Below are 27738 nucleotides of genomic sequence, written 5' to 3'. Positions count from 1 at the left end.
AAAATCATGAAAACTGTAATAATGCAATATAGTAATATTCAACCATGTCGGATGCTTTTGATAAATCTAAAAAGATGCCAAGAGGGTATTCATTGTTGTTCAGGGCTGTAAAGATTTTATCCACAAGTTGTAAAAGAGACATCTGTGTGGTAGTGCTTATGAAAACCATATTGGTGCTCATATAGAATAGTGTTGGTTTAAAAAAACATCATAGTACAGTTATTGGGCGATAATATGTAAAAGATCTTGGATCCCCAGATTTACAAAAATACATTAATGGGAAGAAGTAAAAAATCCCATCACCCAGAACAAGAACAATACTTTAAATTGCCCAAATGGCACCAGAACATCAAGATGAAATGTATATTATTCCAACAATACAGTGCATTAATTAAAACACAGCAACCAAGAGTTACCCAATCCTCTGAACCAGTTAAGCAACTCAGATGCCTATACTTCAACAGCAAAGTTAGATTAGACAGAAGTTTATTAAGCAGGGCCTTGTAAACAAAAAGAGAGTAATGTAGAGGTCTATGTTGGTGTCTGGACTTCCCTAAAGACCCATAGACCTCTACATTACTTCCTTTTTGTTCACAAGGCTCTACTTCATAAACTTCTGTTTATGATAAGTATCAAAACTGTCACCTATAGGGCCTCCCGAGTGGCGTTTCTACAGACCTGGGTTCGATCCCATGTGGCCGCAACAGTTGTCCAGTTGTCCTTGTCCCATTGCGCTCTAGCGACTCCTTGTGGCAGGCTGGGCGCATGCACACTGACACCAGTTGTACGGTGTTTCCTCCAACACATTGGTGCGGCTGGCTTCTAGGTTAAGCGAGCAGTGCTGCTTGGCAGGGGCGTGTTTCGGAGGACGCATGGCTTTCGATCTTCTACTCTCCCGTATCCATACGGGAGTTGCAGCAATGGGACAAGACTAACTGCCATTTGGTCATCACAAAATTGGGGAGAAAAAGGATAAGTTACATTTTTTTTTTTAAATCATGTTAATAAAAGCTTTCACCTGTAACGAAATGAAGGGCACAATGGTAGATGGCATCCAAAGGCTTAGGAGAAGTAGCAGCTGCACTTTGATAAATAATATCACCATAATCAAGAAATATAAAAAGGTTGACTGAATAATCTGCACAATCTGTTTCTGTAGAAAAAGCCAACTTTAAAACTTAGCTTCTTAACCAGATCTACAGTATATATTTTTTAAATGTCAAATCCATATCAATCCAAATATTTACATGCAGGAGCACAGTCAGTTGAAGAGCAATCTTTTATTTTATCCCCCTCCTTCTCCCCAATTGGAAGTTAGTCTTGTCTCATCGCTGCAACTCCCGTACAGACTAGGGAGAGGTCGAAGGCCGAGAGCCATGCATCCTCCGAAACACAACCCAGCCAAGCCGCACTGCTTCTTGCCACAAGTTATACCATTTTAAAAACATTACAATACATTCACAACACACTGTGTTCCCTCAGGCACCTACACCACTACCACATATCTACAACACAATCCATGTGAACATGTGTGTATAGTGCGTATGTTATCATGTGTGCATGTGTCTGTGCCTATGTGTGTGTTGCTTCACAGTCCCCGCTGTTCCATAAGGTTTATTTTTATCTGTTTTTTAAATATAATTTTACTGCTTGCATAAGTTACTTGATGTGGAATAGAGTTCCTTGTAGGCATGGCTCTATGTAGTATGGTGCGCCTCCCATAGTCTGTTCTGGACTTGGGGACTGTGAAGAGACCACTGGTGGCATGTCTTGTGGGGTATGCATGGGTATCTCAGCTGTGTGACAGTAGTTCAAACAGACAGCTTGGTGCATTCAACATTTTTATGGTAAATTATCTTCCCCAAACTTGAAACTCACTCACTGCTTATATATGCCAGTTAGGCTCTACACCCCTTGTAAAGCAGATTAATGTGCTTCATTTTAAGAAGTTATTTGTCTATTTTAGTTGTGATACAAACATATAGGCCTATGGGCTAGGCTAAAGGTGCGCAACTATGATTCGAACAAGTGGCAAAAAAAAGGCATGTTTCTTATGCTAGGCATCATTCTCAAATTATAATATATATCATTCACAAGATAAAGGCTAATATTGTCACCCATCAGACTATACTTGATTTGATCTTGTCTCTACATATACTAAATTGGGGTGGAAGGTAGCCTAGTGGTAAGAGTTTTGGATTTGTAACCGAAAGGTTGCAAGATCAAATCCCCGAGCTGTCAAGGTAAAAAAAAATATGTCGTTCTGCCCCTGAACAAGGAAGTTAACCCACTTTTCCTAAGCCGTCATTGAAAATAAGAATGTGTTCTTACTGACTTGCCTAGTTAAATCAAGATACACACATATATATATATATATACTAAATAATATATGTGTGTGACATTTGTTATGATTTAGAATGGATGATTATCATGCACCTGCATCGAAACAGGGGCAGCGGGAAAAAATACTATGCACTTAAATAGCGAATGGAGGACGCTTTTCCCCATGGTTTATTTTCATGCCAGCCAGGTTGGCTATACTCCTGTTTGTAAATATAAGCAATGTGCTTAATATTAGGAAATTTGAGAAATAAATACAGTAGGCCTAGCCTATAGAAAGCTGATGGGACCCTCCTCTTTTTATCTGTTATCTCCCGCAATTGCATAGACTACTGAAATGTTGCGCAACATGAGCTCACATGAAGTGTTTGATTAGATTTTCGAAAACATAGACTGCAATAGAGATTGTGTCATCTGTGGATCTTTTGGGGCGGTACGTGAATTGCAGTCGGTCAAGGTTGTCTGGTATGGTGTTGATGTGAGCCATGACCAGCCTTTCAAAGAATTTCATGGCTACAGATGTGAGTGCTACAGTAATTTCGACAGGTTACCTTAGCGTACTTGGGCATAGGGACTATGGAGGTCTGCTTGAAACGTGGGGATTACAGATTGAGTCAGGAAGAGGTTGAAAATATCAGTGAATATACTTACCAACTGGTCAGAGCATGCTCTGAGTACACGTCTTGGTAATCCGTCTGGCCCTACGGCCTTATCAATATTAACCTGTTTAAAGTTCTTACATCGGCTACGGAGAGCATGATCACACAGTCGTCCGGAACAGCAAGTGCTCTCATGCATGGTTCACTGTAGTGCTTGCCTCAAAGCGAGCATAGAAGGTATTTAGCTCATCTGATATGTTCTTGTGCCTGGGCAGCTCGCAGGTGGGTTTCCCTTTGTAATCCATGTGATAGTGTGCAAGCCCTGCCACATCCGATGAGCGTCAGAGGATTCAGATTTTCTTTGACAGAGTGGAACCCGCATTCACAAAAAAGTTATTACATTCACATGAGATAACATCAGGATAACTATAGAACTTATTTCCAACCTTAAATTATTCAGTAGTTGATTGATGATTTTCCAAGTTGACTTTATATTGTTTGAGGATTCTTGGAATTTGGAAAACATTTTGGAAACCCGAAGTAGATGTGTGAATTTGTTCTTAAACCTTTTGTAATTAGCACAATTCAGGAGTGTGGGATTTTTTGAGACTGGCTGTAAATCAAAGTTTACAATATACACAGGCAGTTTGAAAAAGCTAGCCTTTGCTTTCTTAACAGAAATTTGCATCCTGTAGCACAAACTCCAAAAAGTTCTGGGACAACGTAAAGTCCATGGAGAATAAGAGCACCTCCTCCCAGCTGCCCACTGCACTGAGGCTAGAAAACACTGTCACCACCGATAATTCTCGTCACCACGAGAATTTCAGTAAATATTTTTCTACAGCTGGCCATGCTTTCCACCTGGCTACTCCTACCCCGGTCAACAGCCTTGCACCCCCCACAGCAACTTGCCCAAACCTCCCCCATTTCTCCTTCACCCAAATCCAGATAGCTGATGTTCTGAAAGAGCTGCAAAATCTGGACCCTTACAAATCAGCTGGGCTAGACAATCTGGACCCTCTCTTTCTAAAATGATCCACCGCAATTGTTGCAACCCCAATTACTAGCCTGTTCAACCTCTTAAGTATCGTCTGAGATCCAAAAAAAGATTGGAAAGCTGCCGCGGTCATCCCCCTCTTCAAAGGGGGAGACACTCTGACACAAACGGTTACAGACATATATCTATCCTACCCTGCCTTTCTAAGGTCTTCGAAAGTCAGGTTAACAAACAGATCACAGACCATTTCGAATCCCACCGTACCTTCTCCACTATGCAATCTGGTTTCCTAGCTGGTCATGGGTGTACCTCAAGGTTCTAAACGATATCATAACCGCCATCAATAAAAGACAGTACAGTGCAGCCGTATTCACCAAGGCTTTCGACTATGTCAATCACCACATTCTTATCGGCAGACTCAACAGCCTTGGTTTCTCAAATTACTGCCTCGCCTGGTTCATCAACTACTTTTCAGACAGAGTTCAGTGTGTCAAATCGGAGGGCCTGTTGTCCGGACCTCTGGCAGTCTCTATGGTGATGGCACAGGGTTCTTTTCTCGGGCCGACTCTTTTCTCTGTATACATGAATGATGTCGCTCTTGCTGCTGGTGTTTCTCTGATCCACCTCTACGCAGATGACACCATTCTGTCTACTTCTGGCACTTCTTTGGACACTGTTAACTAACCTCCAGACGAGCTTCAATGCCATACAACTCTCCTTCCGTGACCTCCAACTGCTCTTAAATGCCTGTAAAACTAAATGCATGCTCTTCAACCGATCGCTGCCCGCACCTGCCCGCCCATCCAGCATTACCACTCTGGACGGTTCTGACTTAGAATATGTGGACAATTACAAATACCTAGGTGTCTGGTTAGACTGTAACTCTCCTTCCAGACTCACATTAACTATCTCCAATCCAAAATTAAATATAGAATCGGCATCCTATTTCACAACAAAGCATCCTTTACTCATGCTACCAAATATACCCTCGTAAAACTGACTATCCTACCGATCGTCGACTTCGGCGATGTCATTTATGAAATCAAATCAAATCAAATCAAATTTTATTTGTCACATACACATGGTTAGCAGATGTTAATGCGAGTGTAGCGAAATGCTTGTGCTTCTAGTTCCGACAATGCAGTAATAACAAGTAATCTAACTAACAATTCCAAAACTACTGTCTCGTACACAGTGTAAGGGGATAAAGAATATGTACATAAGGATATATGAATGAGTGATGGTACAGAGCAGCATAGGCAAGATACAGTAGATGGTATCGAGTACAGTATATACATATGAGATGAGTATGTAAACAAAGTGGCATAGTTAAAGTGGCTAGTGATACATGTATTACATAAGAATACAGTCGCTGATATAGAGTACAGTATATACGTATGCATATGAGATGAATAATGTAGGGTAAGTAACATTATATAAGGTAGCATTGTTTAAAGTGGCTAGTGATATATTTACATATCCCATTTCACAATTCCCATTATTAAAGTGGCTGGAGTTGAGTCAGTGTCAGTGTGTTGGCAGCAGCCACTCAATGTTAGTGGTGGCTGTTTAACAGTCTGATGGCCTTGAGATAGAAGCTGTTTTTCAGTCTCTCGGTCCCAGCTTTGATGCACCTGTACTGACCTCGCCTTCTGGATGATAGCGGGGTGAACAGGCAGTGGCTCGGGTGGTTGATGTCCTTGATGATCTTTATGGCCTTCCTGTGACATCGGGTGGTGTAGGTGTCCTGGAGGGCAGGTAGTTTGCCCCCGGTGATGCGTTGTGCAGATCTCACTACCCTCTGGAGAGCCTTACGGTTGAGGGCGGAGCAGTTGCCGTACCAGGCGGTGATACAGCCCAACAGGATGCTCTCGATTGTGCATCTGTAGAAGTTTGTGAGTGCTTTTGGTGACAAGCCGAATTTCTTCAGCCTCCTGAGGTTGAAGAGGCGCTGCTGCGCCTTCTTCACAATGCTGTCTGTGTGAGTGGACCAATTCAGTTTGTCTGTGATGTGTATGCCGAGGAACTTAAAACTTGCTACCCTCTCCACTACTGTTCCATCGATGTGGATAGGGGGGTGTTCCCTCTGCTGTTTCCTGAAGTCCACAATCATCTCCTTAGTTTTGTTGACGTTGAGTGTGAGGTTATTTTCCTGACACCACACTCCGAGGGCCCTCACCTCCTCCCTGTAGGCCGTCTCGTCGTTGTTGGTAATCAAGCCTACCACTGTTGTGTCGTCCGCAAACTTGATGATTGAGTTGGAGGCGTGCGTGGCCACGCAGTCGTGGGTGAACAGGGAGTACAGGAGAGGGCTCAGAACGCACCCTTGTGGGGCCCCAGTGTTGAGGATCAGCGGGGAGGAGGTGTTGTTGCCTACCCTCACCACCTGGGGGCGGCCCGTCAGGAAGTCCAGTACCCAGTTGCACAGGGCGGGGTCGAGACCCAGGGTCTCGAGCTTGATGACGAGCTTGGAGGGTACTCTGGTGTTGAATGCCGAGCTGTAGTCGATGAACAGCATTCTCACATAGGTATTCCTCTTGTCCAGATGGGTTAGGGCAGTGTGCAGTGTGGTTGAGATTGCATCGTCTGTGGACCTATTTGGGCGGTAAGCAAATTGGAGTGGTAGGGTGTCAGGTAGGGTGGAGGTGATATGGTCCTTGACTAGTCTCTCAAAGCACTTCATGATGACGGAAGTGAGTGCTACGGGGCGGTAGTCGTTTAGCTCAGTTACCTTAGCTTTCTTGGGAACAGGAACAATGGTGGCCCTCTTGAAGCATGTGGGAACAGCAGACTGGTATAGGGATTGATTGAATATGTCCGTAAACACACCGGCCAGCTGGTCTGCGCATGCTGGGGATGCCTTCTGGGCCTGCAGCCTTGCGAGGGTTAACACGTTTAAATGTCTTACTCACCTCGGCTGCAGTGAAGGAGAGACCGCATGTTTTCGTTGCAGGCCGTGTTAGTGGCACTGTATTGTCCTCAAAGCGGGCAAAAAAGTTATTTAGTCTGCCTGGGAGCAGGACATCCTGGTCCGTGACTGGGCTGGATTTCTTCCTGTAGTCCGTGATTGACTGTAGACCCTGCCACATGCCTCTTGTGTCTGAGCCGTTGAATTGAGATTCTACTTTGTCTCTGTACTGACGCTTAGCTTGTTTGATAGCCTTGCGGAGGGAATAGCTGCACTGTTTGTATTCGGTCATGTTACCAGACACCTTGCCCTGATTAAAAGCAGTGGTTCGCGCTTTCAGTTTCACGCGAATGCTGTCATCAATCCACGGTTTCTGGTTAGGGAATGTTTTAATCGTTGCTATGGGAACGACATCTTCAACGCATGTTCTAATGAACTCGCACACCGAATCAGCGTATTCGTCAATGTTGTTGTCTGACGCAATACGAAACATGTCCCAGTCCACGTGATGGAAGCAGTCTTGGAGTGTGGAGTCAGCTTGGTCGGACCAGCGTTGGACAGACCTCAGCGTGGGAGCCTCTTGTTTTAGTTTCTGTCTGTAGGCAGGGATCAACAAAATGGAGTCGTGGTCAGCTTTTCCGAAAGGGGGGCGGGGCAGGGCCTTATATGCGTCGCGGAAGTTAGAGTAACAATGATCCAAGGTCTTTCCACCCCTGGTTGCGCAATCGATATGCTGATAAAATTTAGGGAGTCTTGTTTTCAGATTAGCTTTGTTAAAATCCCCAGCTACAATGAATGCAGCCTCCGGATAAATGGTTTCCAGTTTGCAAAGAGTCAAATAAAGTTCATTCAGAGCCATCGATGTGTCTGCTTGGGGGGGATATATACGGCTGTGATTATAATCGAAGAGAATTATCTTGGTAGATAATGCGGTCTACATTTGATTGTGAGGAATTCTAAATCAGGTGAACAGAAGGATTTGAGTTCCTGTATGTTTCTTTCATCACACCATGTCACGTTAGCCATAAGGCATACGCCCCCGCCCCTCTTCTTACCAGAAAGATGTTTGTTTCTGTCTGCGCGATGCGTGGAGAAACCCGTTGGCTGCACCGCCTCGGATAGCGTCTCTGCAGTGAGCCACGTTTCCGTGAAGCAAAGAACGTTACAGTCTCTGATGTCCCTCTGGAATGCTACCCTTGCTCGGATTTCATCAACCTTGTTGTCAAGAGACTGGACATTGGCAAGAAGAATGCTAGGGAGTGGTACCCGGTGTGCCCGTCTCCGGAGTCTGACCAGAAGACCGCCTCGTTTCCCTCTTTTTCGGAGTCGTTTTTTTGGGTCGCTGCATGGGATCCGCTCCGTTGTCCTGTTTGTATGGCAGAACACAGGATCCGCGTTGCGAAAAACATATTCTTGGTCGTACTGATGGTGAGTTGACGCTGATCTTATATTCAGTAGTTCTTCTCGACTGTATGTAATGAAACCTAAGATGACCTGGGGTACTAATGTAAGAAATAACACGTAAAAAAACAAAAAACTGCATAGTTTCCTAGGAACGCAAAGCGAGGCGACCATCTCTGTCGGCGCCGGAAGTTCGTTTAGCCTCCAACACTCTACTCAGCAAATTGGATGCAGTCTATCCCAGTGCCATCTGTTTTGTCACCAACGCCCCATATATTACCCACCACTGTGACCTGTATGCTCTCGTTGGCTGGCCCTCACTTCATATTCATCGCCAAACCCACTGGCTCCAGGTCATCTATAAGTCTTTGCTAGGTAAAGCCCCACCTTAGCTCACTGGCCACCATAGCAGCACCCACCCGTAGCACACGCTCAAGCAGGTATATTTCAATGGTTACCCCCAAAGCCTATTCCTCCTTTGTCCGCCTTTCCTTCCAGTTCTCTGCTGCCAAAATCACTGAAGCTGGAGACTCATATCTCCCTCACTAACTTTAAGCATCAGCTTTCAGTGCAGGTCACAGATCACTGCATCTGTACATAGCCCATCTGTAAATAGCCCATCCAACTACCTCATCCCCATATTGTTATTTAACATTTGTTTTGCTCCTTTTCACCCCAGTATCTCTACTTGCACATTGATCTTCTGCACATCTATCACTCCAGTGTTTAATTGCTAAATTGTAATTATTTCGCCTATATGGCCTATTTGCTTACCTCTCTAATTTTACCTCATTTGCACACACTCTATATAGATTTTTTTCCTAACTCTGTGTTGTTTGTGTCGCACTGCTTTGCTTTATCTTGGCCGGGTCGCAGTTGTACATGAGAACTTGTTCTCAACTGGCCTACCGGGTTAAATAAAGGTGAAATAAAAAAGGTTTACAGAACCCATCTGCTACTCTCTTACTTAGTCTAACAAAGGGAAATCAACTTACATGTTATTGTTTGAAGAAAAGGTCACACTTAAAAAGCACTTGAACACAATCATGTCCGACCCATGTCCGACCCATGAGCACATTAATGCCCCAATGGCCACGCTCCCCTGGTATGACACCTCTGATGAAGTGTGCTTAATGCTACCTTTGAAGTTTGACTGAGTTGCAATCCGCCCCCAAATAATACGTCTTCAGTTATTGATATCAGATCAGGTATAGTTTAAAACTAGCTGGTTAAAATATTTTTTAAATCTAAGAAGTGGGGGTGTTGTTTTTATCTACAGTTTTATCTTGTGATTTTATGCTGTGTTAAAATGAAGTGATTCTGAATGTCTATCCCAGCTTTATTTACTAAACATGGCATTAACATTGATGATAGCAAATAATTGTATCTGTCTGAGCTATTTAGCACTCGGCTAGTTTGTTCTGCCTTTGCTTGTCATGTGCCTTACTGGTTGGGTGCTGCTAGAGGCTCTGTGGTCTCCCAGCAGTTTTTAGAACAGTATGGTGAAGTAATACTATAGTGCAACCGGTTGCACCACATTACAGGCATACCAACTATACAGTACTCTCCTCATGCATGTCTTTTTGTATTACTGTCCTGTTGCATATGTTTTAATATAGCTGACAATGTTTTACTGTTCCTAAGGGGCAACAAGGTGTGGACGGAGGGAGAGGCAAACCTGGAGCCCCTGGACAACCTGTGAGTGTGGATCTGTTGAAGCTATGATTTACACATCAATATGTATTTACATTTTACATTGCAAACAAGGGATTGTGCACCCAAGCATGCCTGCAAATCATTGGCATTAATGAGCCAAATCAGTCATAACTGTACTGTACAGAAATGCATTGTGCAACAAGGAGTATAGAATATACAGCATGAATACACCATAAAAACCTATATTCTTAAAAACAAACGGTTTTATAGATTTTTACATTGTGACTGCGCAGGCACCAAAAAAATATTTCTCAGTTGTACAAAAAAAAAAAAATCAACCTACCCCCGAGCCCAAATGTGCTTGGACCAACACACCATAGAGCCACCAACACAGAGAATAGTGAGGCGCTGGATTTACGAGGCAGACTCTATGCTGCGCGATTGCTTTGAGAAGATTGATTGGAATATTCAATAGATTCATCCACCCAGGACTCATTAATCAACATTGACAAATATACTGTACATCGTCAGTCACAGGCTTCATTAGGAAATGTGTTGATGATGACCCACAAGAACAATCCGGACATACCCCAAACAAAACCCCTGAATGAACGGAGATAACCGTACAATGCTGAGAGCTCGTACTGCAGCAGAACGAACCCTGATGACTTGGTGGGGCACAACGCATAATCCATTGGGGACGCAAAAAGACTATAGAGATTCAAACTTGAATTGATGTTCGACAACTGACTACAGACTATTACAGACTAAAAAGGCAAATCCAGCTGTGCAGTGCCCACTGACGCTTCCCTCCCAGACAAGCTTAACACATTCTATGATTGCTTCAAGGCAGTCTCGCTGCTCCGGATGACCGGGTGCTTTCGCTCTACGAGTCATATGTGAGGAAAACTCTCAAAAGAGTGAATACTTACAAAACCGCCGGCCCAGATGGCATCCCTGGCCGCGTCCCCAGAGTGAAGTCTTCTCTGACATCTCTCAACCTGTCCATTTCCCAGGCTGTAGTCCCCACCTGCTTTAAGGAGACCAACATCACCACCACTCTTGTCAAGAGGGCACAACAGCGTCTCTACTTCATAAGGTGGCTGAAGAAATTTCCCATGCCGCCCCAGGTCCTCTCCAAATACTACCACTACACCATCGAGAGCGTCCTGAATGGTTGCATCCGTCCGGGAATTGCTCCGTTCATGACTGCAAAGTCCTCCAGCGGGTGGTGAACGTCACCGGGACCGTGCTCCCACCCATCCAGTGCATATACTTGAAACAGGTCCTGAGGAAGGCAGGCAGCATCATCAAGGACCCCAAACACCCCATCAACAAGCTGTTCTCTCCTTTACCATCAGGCAGACGGAGTCGGAGCATGAGGTCTGATACCAACAGGTTCAGAGACTATTTCTATTTCCAAGACTTCCAACTGCTGAACACTTGAACTGGACTGACCACCTGCTCTGATTCTCCGCACCTTAGCACACACTCACACAAGCATACACACACACATACAGTTGAAGTGCGAAGTTTACAAACACTTTTTCGACCACTCCACACATTTCTTGTTAACAAACTATAGTTTTGGCAAGTCGGTTAGGACAAAAGTAATTTTTCCAATAATTGTTTACTGACAGATTATTTCACTTAGAATTCACTGTATCACAATTCCAGTGGGTCAGAAGTTCACATACACTAAGTTGACTGTGCCTTTTATACAGCTTGGAAAATTCCAGAAAATGATGTCATGGCTTTATAAGCTTATGATAGGCTAAATGATATAATTTGAGTCAATTGGAGGTGTACCTGTGGATGTATTATAAGGCCTACCTTCAAACGCAGTGCCTCTATGCTTGACATCACAGGAAAATCTAAAGAAATCACCCAAGACCTCAGCAAAAAAAATTGTAGACCTCCACAAGTCTGGTTCATCCTTGGGAGCAATTTCCAAACCCCTGAAGGCACCATGTTCACCTGTACAAACAATTGCATGCAAGTATAAACACCATGAGACCACCAGCCATCATACCTCTCAGGAAGGAGATGCGTTCTGTTTCCTGGAGATTAATGGACTTTGCTGTGAAAAGTGCAAATCAATCATAGAACAACAACATAGGACCTTGTGAAGATGCTGGAGGAAACAGGTACAAAGGTATCTATATCCACAGTAAAGCGAGTCCTATATCGACATAACCTGAAAGGCCGCTCAGCAAGGAAGAAGCCACTGCTCCAAAACCGCCATAAAAAAAGCCAGACTACGGTTTGCAACTGCACATGGCGACAAGATCATACTTTTTCGAGAAATGTCCTCTTGTCTGAAGAAACAAAAATAGAACTGTTTTGCCATAATGACCATCGTTATGTTTGGAGGAAAAAGGTGGTGGCATGCAAGCCGAAGAACACCATCCCAACCGTGAAGCACGGGGGTGGCAGCATCATGTTGTCGGGATGCTTTGCTGCAGGAGGGTCTGGTGCACTTCACAAAATAGATGGCATCATGAGGGAGGAAAATGATGTAGATATATTGAAGCAACATCTCAAGACATCAGTCTTGGGTCTTCTAAATTGACATGGGTCTTCCAAATGGACAATGACCCCAAGCATACTTCCAAAGTTGTGGCAAAATGGCTGAAGGACAACAAAGTCAAGGTATTGGAGTGGCCATCACAAAGCCTTGTTCTCAATCCCATAGAAAATTTGTGGGCAAAACTGAAAAAGTGTGTGCGAGCAAGGAGGCTTACAAACCTGCCTTCGTTACACCAGCTCTGTCTGGAGGACCTAGCCAAAACTCACCCAACTTATTGTCGGAAGCTTGTGGAAGGCTACCTGAAAATTTGATCCAAGTTAAACAATTTAAAGGCAATGCTACCAAATACTAATTGGGTGTATGTAAACTTCTGACCCACTGGGAATGTGATGAAAGAAATAAAAGTTGAAGTAAATCATTCTCTAAACTGAGGTGTATGTAAACTTCCAAATTCAACTGTATACATTCATGCTTAACCGCTGCTACCAGACTCTTCCCCAATACACTTGTAAATATTGGACTATAAATTGTGCATTCCTGTAATTTCCTAATGCTAAGATGTATTATTATATTCTTTTGTCATTTAGTTTACAGTGCCTTGCGAAAGTATTCGGCCCCCTTGAACTTTGCGACCTTTTGCCACATTTCAGGCTTCAAACATAAAGATATAAAACTGTATTTTTTTTGTGAAGAATCAACAACAAGTGGGACACAATCATGAAGTGGAACGACATTTATTGGATATTTCAAACTTTTTTAACAAATCAAAAACTGAAAAATTGGGCGTGCAAAATTATTCAGCCCCTTTACTTTCAGTGCAGCAAACTCTCTCCAGAAGTTCAGTGAGGATCTCTGAATGATCCAATGTTGACCTAAATAACTAATGATGATAAATACAATCCACCTGTGTGTAATCAAGTCTCCGTATAAATGCACCTGCACTGTGATAGTCTCAGAGGTCCGTTAAAAGCGCAGAGAGCATCATGAAGAACAAGGAACACACCAGGCAGGTCCGAGATACTGCTGTGAAGAAGTTTAAAGCCGGATTTGGATACAAAAATATTTCCCAAGCTTTAAACATCCCAAGGAGCACTGTGCAAGCGATAATATTGAAATGGAAGGAGTATCAGACCACTGCAAATCTACCAAGACCTGGCCGTCCCTCTAAACTTTCAGCTCATACAAGGAGAAGACTGATCAGAGATGCAGCCAAGAGGCCCATGATCACTGCAGCCAAGAGGCCCCCAGGGCAATTTAACTCATCCCAGAGGCTGCTCCTCGCAGCCAGCGGAGAAGACATAATCGGAGTGGACTTCTAGTCCGACTCAGGAGGAATGCACACCATCCACCACTTCCGACTATATTACTTGCTAATGTTCTGTCCCTGGACATTAAAGTAGATGAGCTCAGGGCGAGGATCTACTTCTAGATCGACATCAGGGACTGTTACATACTCTGTTTCACAAAATCATGGCTCTCTCCGTCCATACAGCCAGTTGAGTTCTCAGAACATCGCGCAGAAAGGAATAAAGAACTTTCCGGGAAGAAGAAAGGGGTATTGTATGTTTCATGATTAACTACTCATGGTGTGATGTGATAACGTACAGGAACTCAAGTCCTTTTGCTCACCCGACTTAGAATACCTCACAACCAAATGTAGACCGTATTACAGCCCAAGATAATTCTCTTCGGTTATTGTCACAGCTATGTACATTTCCACTCAAGCCGATACCACTATGGCCCTCTAGGAACTACACTGGACTTTATGCAAACTGGAAACCACGTATCCTGAGGCCGCATTTATTGTAGTTGGGGATTTTAACAAAGCAGATTTGAGGAAAACACTATCAAAGTTCTATCAACACATTGCCTGTACTACTCGCGCATCAAAAACTCTCGACCATTGTCACTCCCCCTTCTGGGATGGCTACAAGGCCCTCCCCGCCCTCCCCGCCCTCCCGTTGGCAAATCAGATCACGACTCCATCCTGCTCCTCCCTTCATATAGGCAGAAACTCAAACAGGAATTACCCGTGCTAAGGTATGTTCAACGCTGGTCTGACCAATCGGAATCCATGCTTCAAGTTTGATTTGATCATGTGGACTGGGATCTGTTCTGGGTTACCTGTGAGAATAACAATGACGATGGACACAGTGACTGAGTACATCAGGAAGTGTATAGGTGAGGTTGTTCCTACTGTGACTATTAAAACCTACCCAAACCATAAAACATGGATAGATGGCAGCATTCGCACAAAACTGAAAGCATGAACCACCGTATTTAACCAATCAAAGTGCCTGGGAAAATGGTTGAATACAAACATTGTAGTTATTCCCTCCATCAGGCAAACAAACAGGCAAAACGTCAGTACAGAGACAAAGTGGACTCGCAATTCAACAGCTCAGACACGAGATGTATGTGGCAGGGGCTACAGACAATCACGGAAATATCAGCCACGTCGCGGACACCGGCATCTTACTCCCAGACAAGCTAAACACCTTCGCCCGCTTTGAGGATAACATAGTGCCACCGATGCAGCCCGCTCCCAAGGACTGTGGGCTCTCATTCTCCGTGGCCGACGTGAGTAAGACATTTAAACGCGTTAGCCCTCGCAAGGCTGCCAGCCCAGACGGCATTCCTAGCCGCATCCTACACGGGGGCCCCCCAAGGCTGCATGCTCAGCCCCCTCTTGTACGCCCTGTTCACCCATAACTGTGTGGCCATGCACATCTCCAACTCAGTCATCAAGGTTACAGACAGCACAACAGTAGTAGGCCTGATTACCAGCACTGATGACGCAGCTTACAGGTAGGAGGTAAGAGCCCTGGCGGAGTTGTGCCAGGAAAACAACCTCTCCCTCAATGTCAACAAAACTAATGAGCTGATCGTGGACTTCAGGAGACAGCAGGGGGAGCACCCCCCTATCCACATCAATGGGACCGCAGTGGAGAAGGTGAAAATGGAAAATCTGAAATGGTCCACCCTTACAGACAGTGTTGTGAAGAACGCGCAACAGCACCTCTTCAAACTCAGGAGGCCGAAGAAACTTGGCTTGGCCCCTAAGACCGTCTTTTACAGATGCACAATTGAAAGCATTCTGTCTGGCTATTTCACAGCCTGGTACGCCCTCAACCGCAGGGCTCCTCAGAGGGTGGTCCGATCTGCCCAACGCATCACCGGGGGCACACTGCCTGCCCTCCAGGACACTTACAGCACCCGATGTCAAGGGAAGGCCAAAAAGATCATCAAGGACCCAAGCCACGACCTGTTCATCCTGCTATCATCCAAAACAGAAAGCGAGATCAGTACAGGTGCATCAAAGCTGGGACCGAGAGACAGAAAAACAGCTTCTATCTCAAGATCATCAGACTTAAATAGCCATCACTAGCCAGCTGGCTACCACCCGGTTCCTCAAACCTGCATGTTAGAGAGTGCTGCCCTATGTACATAGACATGGAATCACTGGTCACATGAATAATGGAACACTAGTCACTTTAAACATACTGCTTTACTCATTTCATATGTATATACTGTATTCTACTGTATTTTAGTTAATGCCATTCCAAAGTTGCTCATCCTAATATTTATATATTTTTTAATTCCATTATTCTACTTTGAGAATTGTGTGTATTGTTCTGAACTGTTAGATACTACTGCATTGTTGGAGCTAGGAACACGAGTATTTCGCTACACCCGCAATAACATTGGATAAATATGTGTACAGTATGTGACAAATAAAATTTGATTTGATTTGACTGTTGTTCTCCAAATGTCTTGCTAGACACCTTCAATTTATTGTTCACTCTGTTCCTATTTCCAAATGGTCAAATTTCCAAACCAGGAAGGTCAAAATAGATTCTATATAAATAAAAGGTCTTTGAAACTGTTATTGATTCAAATAAAATGAAATACAATTTTATTTGTCACATGCACCTTAACCTGTTACGATCTACTAGGTGTGGTGGTTGGAATCAGGCGCAGAGAGCAGGGTTCAGTCGTATCTTCACATTTATTCCCCAGCGCAACAAAAACAGTCACGCCAACACACAGGGCGTAAAATAAGTTGCCAGTCAAAAACAACAGGACTAAACAGTCCGGAGAATAAATACAGGAAAAAATCATACCATCAAAACACAGAGTAACAAAAACAAGCCCGCACAAATACCCAGCGGGCCTAGTGCCCCTAAATACCCTACAAACAAATCCTAATACAAAACAGGTGTACCCAATTAACCAATAACCCAAAACAAACGGAAAGGGAATCGATGGCAGCTAATAGGCCGGCGACGACGACCGCCGAGCACCGCCCGAACAGGAAGAGGCACCATCCTCGGCGAGGTTCGTGACAGTACCCCCCCCCCCCTGACGCGCGGCCCCTGCAGCGCGCCGACCCCGGCCTCGAGGACGACCCGGAGGACGAGGCGCAGGGCGATCCGGGTGGAGGCGATGGAAATCCCTCAAGAGGGAAGGATCTAAAATGTCCCTCCCCGGTACCCAGCACCTCTCCTCCGGACCGTACCCCTCCCAGTCCACGAGGTACTGCAGGCCCCTCACCCGGCGTCTCGAGTCCAGAATAGCTCGTACTGTGTACGCCGGGGACCCCTCGATGTCCAGAGGGGGTGGAGGGACCTCCGGTACCTCACAGTCTTGTAGGGGACCAGCTACCACCGGCCTGAGGAGAGACACATGAAACGAGGGGTTAATACGATAATAAGAGGGAAGTTGCAATCTATAACACACCTCGTTTATCCTCCTCAGGACTTTAAATGGCCCAACACACTGCGGCCCCAGCTTCCGGCAGGGCAGGCGGAGGGGCAGGTTTCGGGTCGAGAGCCAGACCCTGTCCCCTGGTGCGAACACCGGGGCCTCACTGCGGTGGCGGTCAGCGTCTCTCTTCTGCCGTTCACTGGCCTGCCTGAGAGAATCCTGGACTGCCCGCCAGGTCTCTCTAGAGCGCTGTACCCACTCCTCCACCGCAGGAGCCTCGGTCTGACTCTGATGCCATGGAGCCAGGACCGGCTGGTAGCCCAGTACACATTCGAATGGCGACATCTTTGTGGACGAATGCCGAAGAGAATTCTGGGCTAACTCTGCCCACGGGACGTACCTCGCCCATTCTCCTGGCCGGTCCTGGCAATACGACCTCAGAAACCTGCCCACTTCCTGGTTTACTCTCTCCACCTGCCCATTACTTTCGGGGTGATAACCAGAGGTAAGGCTGACCGAGATCCCCAGACGCTCCATAAACGCCTTCCAAACCCGAGATGTGAACTGGGGACCCCGATCGGAGACGATATCCTCTGGGACCCCATAGTGCCGGAAGACGTGGGTAAAAAGAGCCTCTGCAGTCTGTAGGGCCGTAGGGAGACCAGGCAATGGGAGGAGACGGCAGGACTTAGAGAACCGATCCACAACGACCAAAACGGTAGTGTTCCCCTGAGATGGGGGAAGATCAGTAAGGAAATCTACCGAGAGATGGGACCATGGCCGTTGTGGAACCGGGAGGGGCTGTAACTTCCCTCTAGGAAGGTGCCTAGGAGCCTTACTCTGGGCGCATACCGAACAGGAAGATACATAGAGCCTCACATCCCTAGCTAAAGTGGGCCACCAGTATTTCCCTCTAAGACCCCGCACTGTCCTATCGATCCCCGGATGACCCGCAGACGGTAGTGTGTGAGCCCACCGAATCAACTTATCACGGACACCAAGCGGTACGTAACTTCTACCAGTCGGACACTGTGCAGGCGCAGGTTCAACCCTCAACGCCCGCTCGATGTCCGCGTCCACCTCCCATACCACTGGGGCCACCAGCCGAGAAGCTGGGAGGATGGGAGTGGGTTCGATAGACCGGTCCTCGGTGTCATAGAGACGGGACAGCGCGTCGGCCTTAGTGTTGAGGGAACCTGGTCTGTAAGAGATCGTAAATCTAAAACGTGTAAAGAACATGGCCCACCTAGCCTGACGCGGATTCAGTCTCCTCGCTGCTCGAATATACTCCAGATTACGGTGATCAGTCCAGATGAGAAAAGGGTGTTTAGCCCCCTCTAGCCAGTGTCTCCACACCTTCAGGGCCTTTACCATAGCTAGTAACTCCCGGTCCACCCACATCATAGTTCCGCTCTGCCGGACCCAGCTTCTTCGAAAAGAAAGCGCAGGGACGGAGCTTCGGTGGCGTGCCCGAGCGCTGAGACAGCACGGCTCCAACCCCAGCCTCGGACGCATCCACCTCCACTATGAATGCTAACGAAGGGTCCGGATGCGCCAACACGGGAGCCCCAGTGAACAGTGCCTTCAACTGGTTGAAGGCTCCATCAGCCTCTGCTGACCACCGCAAACGCACCGGCCCCCCCTTCAGCAGTGAGGTAATGGGCGCCGCTACTTGGCCAAAACCCCGGATAAACCTCCGGTAGTAATTGGCAAACCCTAAAAACCGCTGCACCTCCTTTACCGTGGTCGAAGTCGGCCAATTACGCACGGCGTTAACGCGGTCACACTCCATCATCATCCCCGAGCTGGAAATGCGATAACCCAAGAAGGAAACGGCTGGTTTGGAGAACACACATTTCTCAGCCTTGACGTATAGGTCATGCTCCAGCAGTCGCCCAAGAACCTTGCGCACCAGGGAAACATGCGCGGCGCGTGTGGCAGAATAAATCAAGATGTCATCAATATAGACTACCACACCCTGCCCGTGCAAGTCCCTGAGAATCTCATCTACAAAGGATTGAAAGACGGCTGGAGCATTTTTCAACCCATACGGCATGACGAGGTACTCATAGTGGCCTGATGTGGTACTAAACGCTGTTTTCCACTCGTCTCCTCCCCGAATACGCACCAGATTATACGCGCTCCTGAGGTCCAGTTTTCTGAAGAAACGCGCTCCGTGGAATGATTCCACCGCCGTAGCGATGAGAGGTAGCGGATAACTAAAACCCACTGTGATCGAATTGAGACCTCGATAATCAATGCACGGACGCAGACCTCCCTCCTTTTTCCTCACAAAAAAAAAACTCGAGGAGACGGGTGACATGGAGGGCCGAATGTACCTCTGTCTCAGAGCTTCCGTGACATATGTTTCCATAGCCAGCGTCTCCTCCTGTGACAGTGGGTACACATGACTCCGGGGAAGTGCAGCGTTCTCCAGGAGGTTTATCACGCAATCCCACCGTCGATGGGGTGGTAATTTGGTCGCCTTCTTCTTACTAAAAGCGATAGCCAAATCGGCATATTCTGGGGGAATGCGCACGGTGGAAACCTGGTCTGGACTCTCCACCGTCGTGGCACCGATGGAAACTCCTATACACCTCTCTGAACACTCGTCTGACCACCCCTTAAGAGCCCCCTGTTTCCAGGAAATAAGGGGATTGTGAATAGCCAGCCAGGGAACCCCCAACACCACCGGAAACCCAGGTGAATCAATAAGGTAGAAACTGATCCTCTCCCTATGATTCCCCTGCGTTACCATGTCCAGCGGAATCGTGGCCTCCCTGACCAGCCCTGACCCTAGCGGTCGGCTATCTAAGGAGTGCACGGGGACAGGTGGGTCTATCTGCACTAACGGAATACCCAATTTACGGGCGAGTCCACGATCCATAAAACTCACAGCTGCGCCTGAATCGACTAGCGCCTTATGCTGAAGAGAGGGGAAAAATGCAGGGAAAAAAATTAACAAAAACATGTGACCAACAGGGAGCTCTGGGTGAGTTTGGTGCTTACTCACCTGGGGTGGCCGAGGAGCGTTCTGCCGACCATCTCGACTCCCAGAAGGACTCCTCCAACACCGGTCCGAAGTGTGTCCTCTCCGTCCACAATAGGAGCAGGAGGAGCCCCCTCTGATCCCCCTAGATGCAGCTCCTCCCAACTCCATCGGAGTGGGAGTGGGAGAGCTGGAAGGTGGAATTAACAGGACCCCTTCTGAACGCCCGCGGGCAGCTAGCAGGTTGTCCAATCGAATAGACATGTCTATTAGTTCATCCAGGGAGAGAGTTGTGTCCCTGCAAGCCAGCTCCCGGCGGACGTCCTCCCGGAGACTACACCGGTAATGGTCCATCAGGGCCCTGTCATTCCACCCAGCACCAGCAGCTAGGGTCCTAAACTCCAACGCGAAGTCCTGCGCGCTCCTCGTCTCCTGTCTGAGGTGGAACAGTCGCTCACCCGCCGCTTTACCCTCTGGTGGATGATCGAACACTGCTCGGAAACGGCGGGTGAACTCCAGGTAGTTGTCCCGAGCCGAGTCTGGACTGTTCCAGACTGCGTTAGCCCAATCCAGGGCCCTGCCCGTTAAACAGGAGACGAGGAGGCTCACACTCTCCTCACCCGAGGGAGCCGGACGCACAGTAGCCAGGTAGAGCTCCAGCTGGAGCAAAAATCCCCGGCACCCAGCAGCCGCTCCATCGTACTCCCTCGGGGGGGGAGAGACGTAGTGCGCCGGACCCAGAGGACGACGTAGGTGGTGTCGGCAGTGGGGGAGCTGGGGTAGACGTCGGGAGACCACTCCTCTCCCATCGTTCCATCCTCTCCATCATCTGGTCCATCGCGGTACCAATCCGATGGAGGACAGCTGTGTGGTGATGAACGCGCTCCTCCATAGTGGGGAGAGGAGTGGTCGCTGCTCCTGCTGACTCCATTTCGAAGGTGCGGGCTTCTGTTACGATCTACTAGGTGTGGTGGTTGGAATCAGGCGCAGAGAGCAGGGTTCAGTCGTATCTTCACATTTATTCCCCAGCGCAATAAAAACAGTCACGCCAATACACACGGCGTAAAATAAGTTGCCAGTCAAAAACAACAGGACTAAACAGTCCGGAGAATAAATACAGGAAAAAATCACACCATCAAAACACAGAGTAACAAAAACAAGCCCGCACAAATACCCAGCGGGCCTAGTGCCCCTAAATACCCTACAAACAAATCCTAATACAAAACAGGTGTACCCAATTAACCAATAACCCAAAACAAACGGAAAGGGAATCGATGGCAGCTAATAGGCCGGCGACGACGACCGCCGAGCACCGCCCGAACAGGAAGAGGCACCATCCTCGGCGAGGTTCGTGACATAACCAACAACGCGGTTTAGAAAATATTGACAAAATACACTAAAGTATAAAAAGTAACACAATAGAATAATAATAATGAATGGGTACCGGTAGCGAGGCAATGTTTAGGAGTACAGGTTTAGTCGAGGTCATTTACTTGTGTTAGCGTTAGAACTATAAATATACTATATTCATTGGTCCTCTTAATAATGGTATACTTGTTGCTGTTCATCAAGTCTGCCTATCCTTTATCTGATGTTCACTGATCTGACATCTAGGGACATCCAGGACCTCATGCACAACACGGACCCAAAGGATCCAAAGGAGATCAAGTAAGGATGTTAAACATTATCATCATATTTGTTGCACCACCTAAACATTGCATAGTCTTGGTGTTTGGGCGTGTCTGTGAACATGTTACTGAACTGTACAGATAGTGCACATTTATCCACTTATGACCCTGATGCCTAACTATACACAACTCATACATGAGCATTAGCCATTCTCATGCCATTTTGACAGGGCCTTTTGCCATTTCTATGTGAATTTAGTGTTTTTTTCTGTTTTTCTCTCTCACTCTCTCTTTCGCTCTATTTCATTGTCTGTTTAGGGTCAGAAAGGCAAACTAGGTCAGAGAGGAGAATCTGGAAGCAGAGGATCGCTGGTAAGGAGTAGATTTCTCTCTGGTCCTGTCTCTAGTCCACGACTGATTATGTTATCAGCGTTTTGTTTAGTCTACATTTCAGTCTTCATATATCACAGCATGCTGGATTTTGGGGAAATGCTTGGACATGACCTCATATTTTCTAAAGGTTTTCATGGCTGATCTTCAAAACTTGAGTGGTACAAAAACAGCATAGATAGAACTGCCATAGTTTGCTAACGTTCAAATCAGATTTGGATGTGCATCTCATCTTGATTTAAATTGCACTCTTTGTCAGATGTCACTTAATGCAGCATCAGCTTTTTAAAAACCTAAACCAACTCATGAGCAGGTTTCAGAAGATATAAATCATAATGGATCAAGCAATATAAGCCACAATCTTTACACATAAGCATATTATTATAAAACATTAATTCACCATACCGTCACTATTTAGCCTACTTTGACATAGGCCTAATATAAAATACATTTTGAAAGACTTGGAACCTACAAAGGCTTACTGTAGATTCAATCAGTTCAGCGTTAACCCGTGATAACTGACACCTACATAGCAGATTTTAATTTAGGCGATATGTCAGAGGTGTAACTGCGTTGGAGCTGTGAAATTGGTGAGTGGCAGCACTTGTGGCCATTTCCATTAAGCCACACCGATCCCACTCAAATTAGAAGTTCAGAACAAGAAAGTGTAAGGTACAGTGAGGGAAAAAAGTATTTGATCCCCTGCTGATTTTGTACGTTTGCCCATTGACAAAGAAATTATCAGTCTATAATTTTAATGGTAGATTTATTTAAACAGTGAGAGACAGAATAACAACAAAAAAATCCAGAAAAACCCATGTCAAAAATGAGGGAAATAAGTATTTGACCCCTCTGCAAAACATGACTTAGTACTTGGTGGCAAAACCCTTTTTGGCAATCACAGAGGTCAGACATTTCTTGAAGTTGGCCACCAGGTTTGCGCACATCTCAGGAGGAATTCTGTCCCACTCCTCTTTACAGATCTTCTCCAAGTCATTAAGGTTTCGAGGCTGACGTTAGGCAACTCGAATCTTCAGCTCCCTCCACATATTTTCTCTGGGATTAAGGTCTGGAGACTGGCTAGGCCACTCCAGGACCTTAATGTGCTTCTTCTTGAGCCACTCCTTTGTTGCCTTGGCCGTGTGTTTTGGGTCATTGTCATCCTGGAATACAAATCCACGACCCATTTTCAATGCCCTAGCTGAGGGAAGGAGGTTCTCACCCAAGATTTGACGGTACATGGCCCCGTCCATCGTCCCTTTGATGCGGTGAAGTTGTCCTGTCCCCTTAGCAGAAAAACACCCCTAAAGCATAATGTTTCCACCTCCATGTTTGACGGTGGGGATGGTGTTCTTGGGGTCATAGGCAGCATTCCTCCACCTCAAAACACGACGAGTTGAGTTGATGCCGAAGAGCTCCATTTTGGTCTCATCTGACCACAGCACTTTCACCCAGTTGTCCTCTGAATCATTCAGATGTTCATTGGCAAACTTCAGACGGGCATGTATATGTGCTTTCTTGAGCAGGGGGACCTTGCGGGCGCTGCAGGATTTCAGTCCTTCACGGCGTAGTGTGTTACCAATTGTTTTCTTGGTGACTATGGTTCCAGCTGCCTTGAGATCATTGACAAGATCCTCCCGTGTAGTTCTGGGCTGATTCCTCACCGTTCTTATAATCATTGCAACTCCACGAGGTGAGATCTTGCATGGAACCCCAGGCCGAGGGAGGTTGACAGTTCTTTTGTGGTTCTTCCATTTCTGATTGATTGATTGCTTCTGTGGACAGGTGTCTTTTATACAGGTAACAATACAGGTAACAAACTCCCTTTAAGAGTGTGCTCCTAATTTCAGCTCGTTACCTGTATAAAAGACACCTGGGAGCCAGAAATCTTTCTGATTGAGAGGGGGTCAAATACTTATTTCCCTCAGTAAAATGCAAATGAATTTATAGCATTTTTGACATGCGTTTTTCTGGATTTTTTTGTTGTTATTCTGTCTCTCACTGTTCAAATAAACCTACCATTAAAATTATAGACTGATCATTTCTTTGTCAGTGGACAAATGTACAAAATCAGCAGGGGATCAAATACTTTTTTCCCTCACTGTATATAGAAATAATGATAATCAAATATAAAATCATTAAACAAAAACATTTTGATTTCTATCAGCCCCTATTGAGTTGTAGATTACAGTGCCTTGCAAAAGTATTGTAACGTTCGCCGTCCTCTTCATCTGAGGAGGATGAAGGATCGGAGGACCAATGCGCAGAACACTAAAACAAAAATAATAAAGAGAATGACACGAAACAAAACTGGTGAAGACACAAAACAGAAAACAATCACCCACACCACACAGGTGGGAAAAGGCTACCTAAGTATGATTCTCAATCAGAGACAACAAACGACACCTGCCTCTGATTGAGAACCATACCAGGCCAAAAACAAAACCACAACATAGAAAAACAAACATAGACTACCCACCCAACTCACGCCCTGACCATAAAACAAAGACATAACAAAAGAACTAAGGTCAGAACTTGACCGTACCCCCCGGTTACACCGGTTCTGAAAGGCCCCAGAGTCTGCAACACTACTAAGCAAGGGGCACCACTAAGCAAGCGGCACTATGAAGACCAAAGAGGTCTCCAAGCAGGTCAGGGACAAAGTTGTGGAGAAGTACAGATCAGGGTTGTGTTATAAAAAATCCATTATTAAAAAAGAAGAATATGGCACCACCACAAACCTGCCAAGAGAGGTTCGCCCACCAAACCTCACGGACCATGCAAGGAGTGCATTAATCAGAGGCAAAAAAGAGGCCAAAGATAACCCTGAAGGAGCTGCAAGGCTCCACAGCGGAGATTGGAGTATCTGTCCATAGGACCACTTTAAGCTGTACACTCCACAGAGCTGGGCTTTACGGAAGAGTGGCCAGAAAAAAAGCCATTGCTTAAAGAAAAAAATAAGCAACACGTTTGGTGTTCGCTAAAAGGGATGTGGGAGACTCCCCAAACATATGGAAGAAGGTACTCTGGTCAGAAGAGACTAAAATGTAGCTTTTTGGCCATCAAGGAAAACACTATGTCTGGCGCAAACTCAACACCTCTCATCACCCCGAGAACCCCCTCCCCACAGTGAAGCATGGTGGTGGCAGCATTATGCTGTTGGGATGTTTTTCATCGGCAGGGACTTAGAAACTGGTCAGAATTGAAGGAATGATGGATGGGGCTAAATACAAGGAAATTCTTGAAGGAAACCTGTTTCAGTCTTTCAGAGATTTGAGACTGGGACGGAGGTTCACCTTCCAGCAGGACAGTGACTTACTGCTAAAGCAACACTCCAGTGGTTTAAGGGGAACATTTAAATGTCTTGGAATGGCCTAGTCAAAGCCCTCAATCCAATTGAGAATCTGTGGTTTGACTTAAAGATTGCTGTACACCAGCGGAACCCATCCAACTTGAAGGAGCTGGAGCAGTTTAGCCTTGAAGAATGGGCAAAAATCCCAGTGGCTAGATGTGCCAAGCTTATAGAGACATACCCCTAGAGACTTGCAGCTGTAATTGCTGCAAAAGGTGGCGCTACAAAGTATTGACTTTGGGGGGTGCATAGTTTTGTAGTCATGCACGCTCAAGTTTTCAGTTTTTTTGTCTTATTTCTTGTTTGTTTCATAATAAAAATATTTTGCATCTTCAAAGTGGTAGGCATGTTGTGTAAATTAAATGATACAAATCCCCCAAAAGGCAACAAAATAAGAAAAATGCCAAGGGGGGTGAATACTTTAGCAAGCCACTGTACATCTCACATTCCAGTGTTCAAACTTGCAGACAAGGCTGCACGGTATTTCTACTAATGTGACTAGCAAATGGCAATCTCCGCTTTAGGTGTAATGCCGAGATGTTGTTTTGACAGCTATAATGCAGTTCCGGCTAGCGCGTGTTAGCTAGCGCGAATCTGATTGAATCTAGCCCTTAGTCTTATATTCGGCTGTGCCATAACATTCCATTTTGGTTACAGATTTTCTTGATAATCAACTCTAAATAAAGCAAAGTCAGCTAAATACGGTAGCTTACCTGTCCACCTTCACGCCGCATTTTCCCATTTGCCCATAATTGAGGGATTTCATTCCTAAACACTATGTCCACAATTTGTGTTTTTTCATCAGAAATGAATACCTTTTATGTTGTTATGTTTATTTTTACTGTTCTCAGATTTTTCATTCATAGATTTTAGATATACAGTTGAAGTCGGAAGTTTACATACACTTAGGTTAGAGTCATTAAAACTCATTTTTCAACCACTCCACAAATTTCTTGTTAATTAACAAACTATAGTTTTGGCAAGTCTGTTAGGACATCTACTTTGTGCATGACACAAGTCATTTTTCCAACAATTGTTTACAGACAGATTATTTCACTTATAATTCATTGTATCACAATTACAGTGGGTCAGAAGTTTACATACACTAAGTTGACTGTGCCTTTAACTTCTCTAGGGTCTGTGGGACGCTACTGTCCCACCTGGCCAACATCCAGTGAAATTGCTGCCGCCAAATTCAAAAACAGAAATACTCATTATAAAAATTCATGAAACATACTAGTGTTATACATGGGCTTAAAAATAAACTTCTTGTTAATCCAACCACTGTGTCAGATTTCAAAAATACTTCACGGCGAAAGCAAACCATGTGATCTGAGAACAGCGCCCAGCAGACAAATCATTACAAACAGTAACCAGCCAAGTAGACGAGTAGCAAAAGTCAGAAATAGCGATAAAATTAATCACTTACATTTGATGATCTTCATATGGTTACACTCACAAGACTCCCAGTTACCCAATAAATGTTTGTTTTGTTCGATAATGTCCCTCTTTATGTCCAAAAACCTCAGTGTTGTTGGTGCGTTTTGTTCAATATTCCATTGGAACAAAGCGCGGTCACAAAAGACAGACGAAGATTTTTCTACCCTAATATTTCAACCGGACAACCGGACAAAAGCTTTGTCAATAGATAAGGAAAAACAAGAATGGTGCACTCCCCGTCGTGCGCTGGCTTCATGTCTGGAAATTTCCACTGTCCACTACTTGAATGTTATGTTTCTCCATACTTTTTCAGAGTTAAAGCCTGAAACAATGCCATAAGACTGGCCACATGTTGTAGAAGGCATAGAGATTGTTAACTGCGTCATAAGTATTTGTATGGTGTATAGGATTCAATGGAAAAACAGGCATTTCAAAATAAAGGTGCTTCTTGGATGGATTTTCCTCAGGTTTTCGCCTGCCGTATCGGATATTAAATATACTCACAGACATTATTTTAACAGTTTCGGAAACGTTAGAGTGTTTTCTATCCAAATCTACCAATTAAATGCATATCCTAGCTTCTGTACCTGAGTAGCAGGCAGTTTACTTTGGACACGCTTTTCATCCAAAATTTCAAATGCTGCCCCCTACCCTAGTTGGGTTAAGGTACCACGTTCATCTGTACAAACAATAGTACGCAAGTATAAACACCATGGGACCACGCAGCCATCAGACCACTCAGGAAGGAGATGAACGTACTTTGGTGCGAAAAGTGCAAATCAATCCCAGAACAACAGCAAA

The 27738-nt window shown here is 45.5% G+C and overlaps 1 protein-coding gene across 1 annotated transcript in view; it reads left to right on the top strand.

Annotated features, from left to right (window-relative positions):
* The window catches only part of col27a1a (collagen, type XXVII, alpha 1a), a 282454-nt gene that overhangs the window by 223349 nt on the left and 31367 nt on the right, over window positions 1-27738 (top strand). Inside the window, exons 44-46 of the mRNA XM_036977752.1 lie at window positions 9890-9943; window positions 21742-21795; window positions 22074-22127. Of these exons, the coding sequence (XP_036833647.1) occupies window positions 9890-9943; window positions 21742-21795; window positions 22074-22127 (162 nt within the window). The remainder of the gene's footprint in view (window positions 1-9889; window positions 9944-21741; window positions 21796-22073; window positions 22128-27738) is intronic.

The sequence above is a fragment of the Oncorhynchus mykiss genome, chromosome 5 (genome assembly GCF_013265735.2).
Source record: "Oncorhynchus mykiss isolate Arlee chromosome 5, USDA_OmykA_1.1, whole genome shotgun sequence".
NCBI classification, from domain to species: Eukaryota; Metazoa; Chordata; class Actinopteri; order Salmoniformes; family Salmonidae; genus Oncorhynchus; species Oncorhynchus mykiss.
Note: the sequence above shows the minus strand (reverse complement) of the source record. Positions and strands in the feature narration are given on the sequence as shown.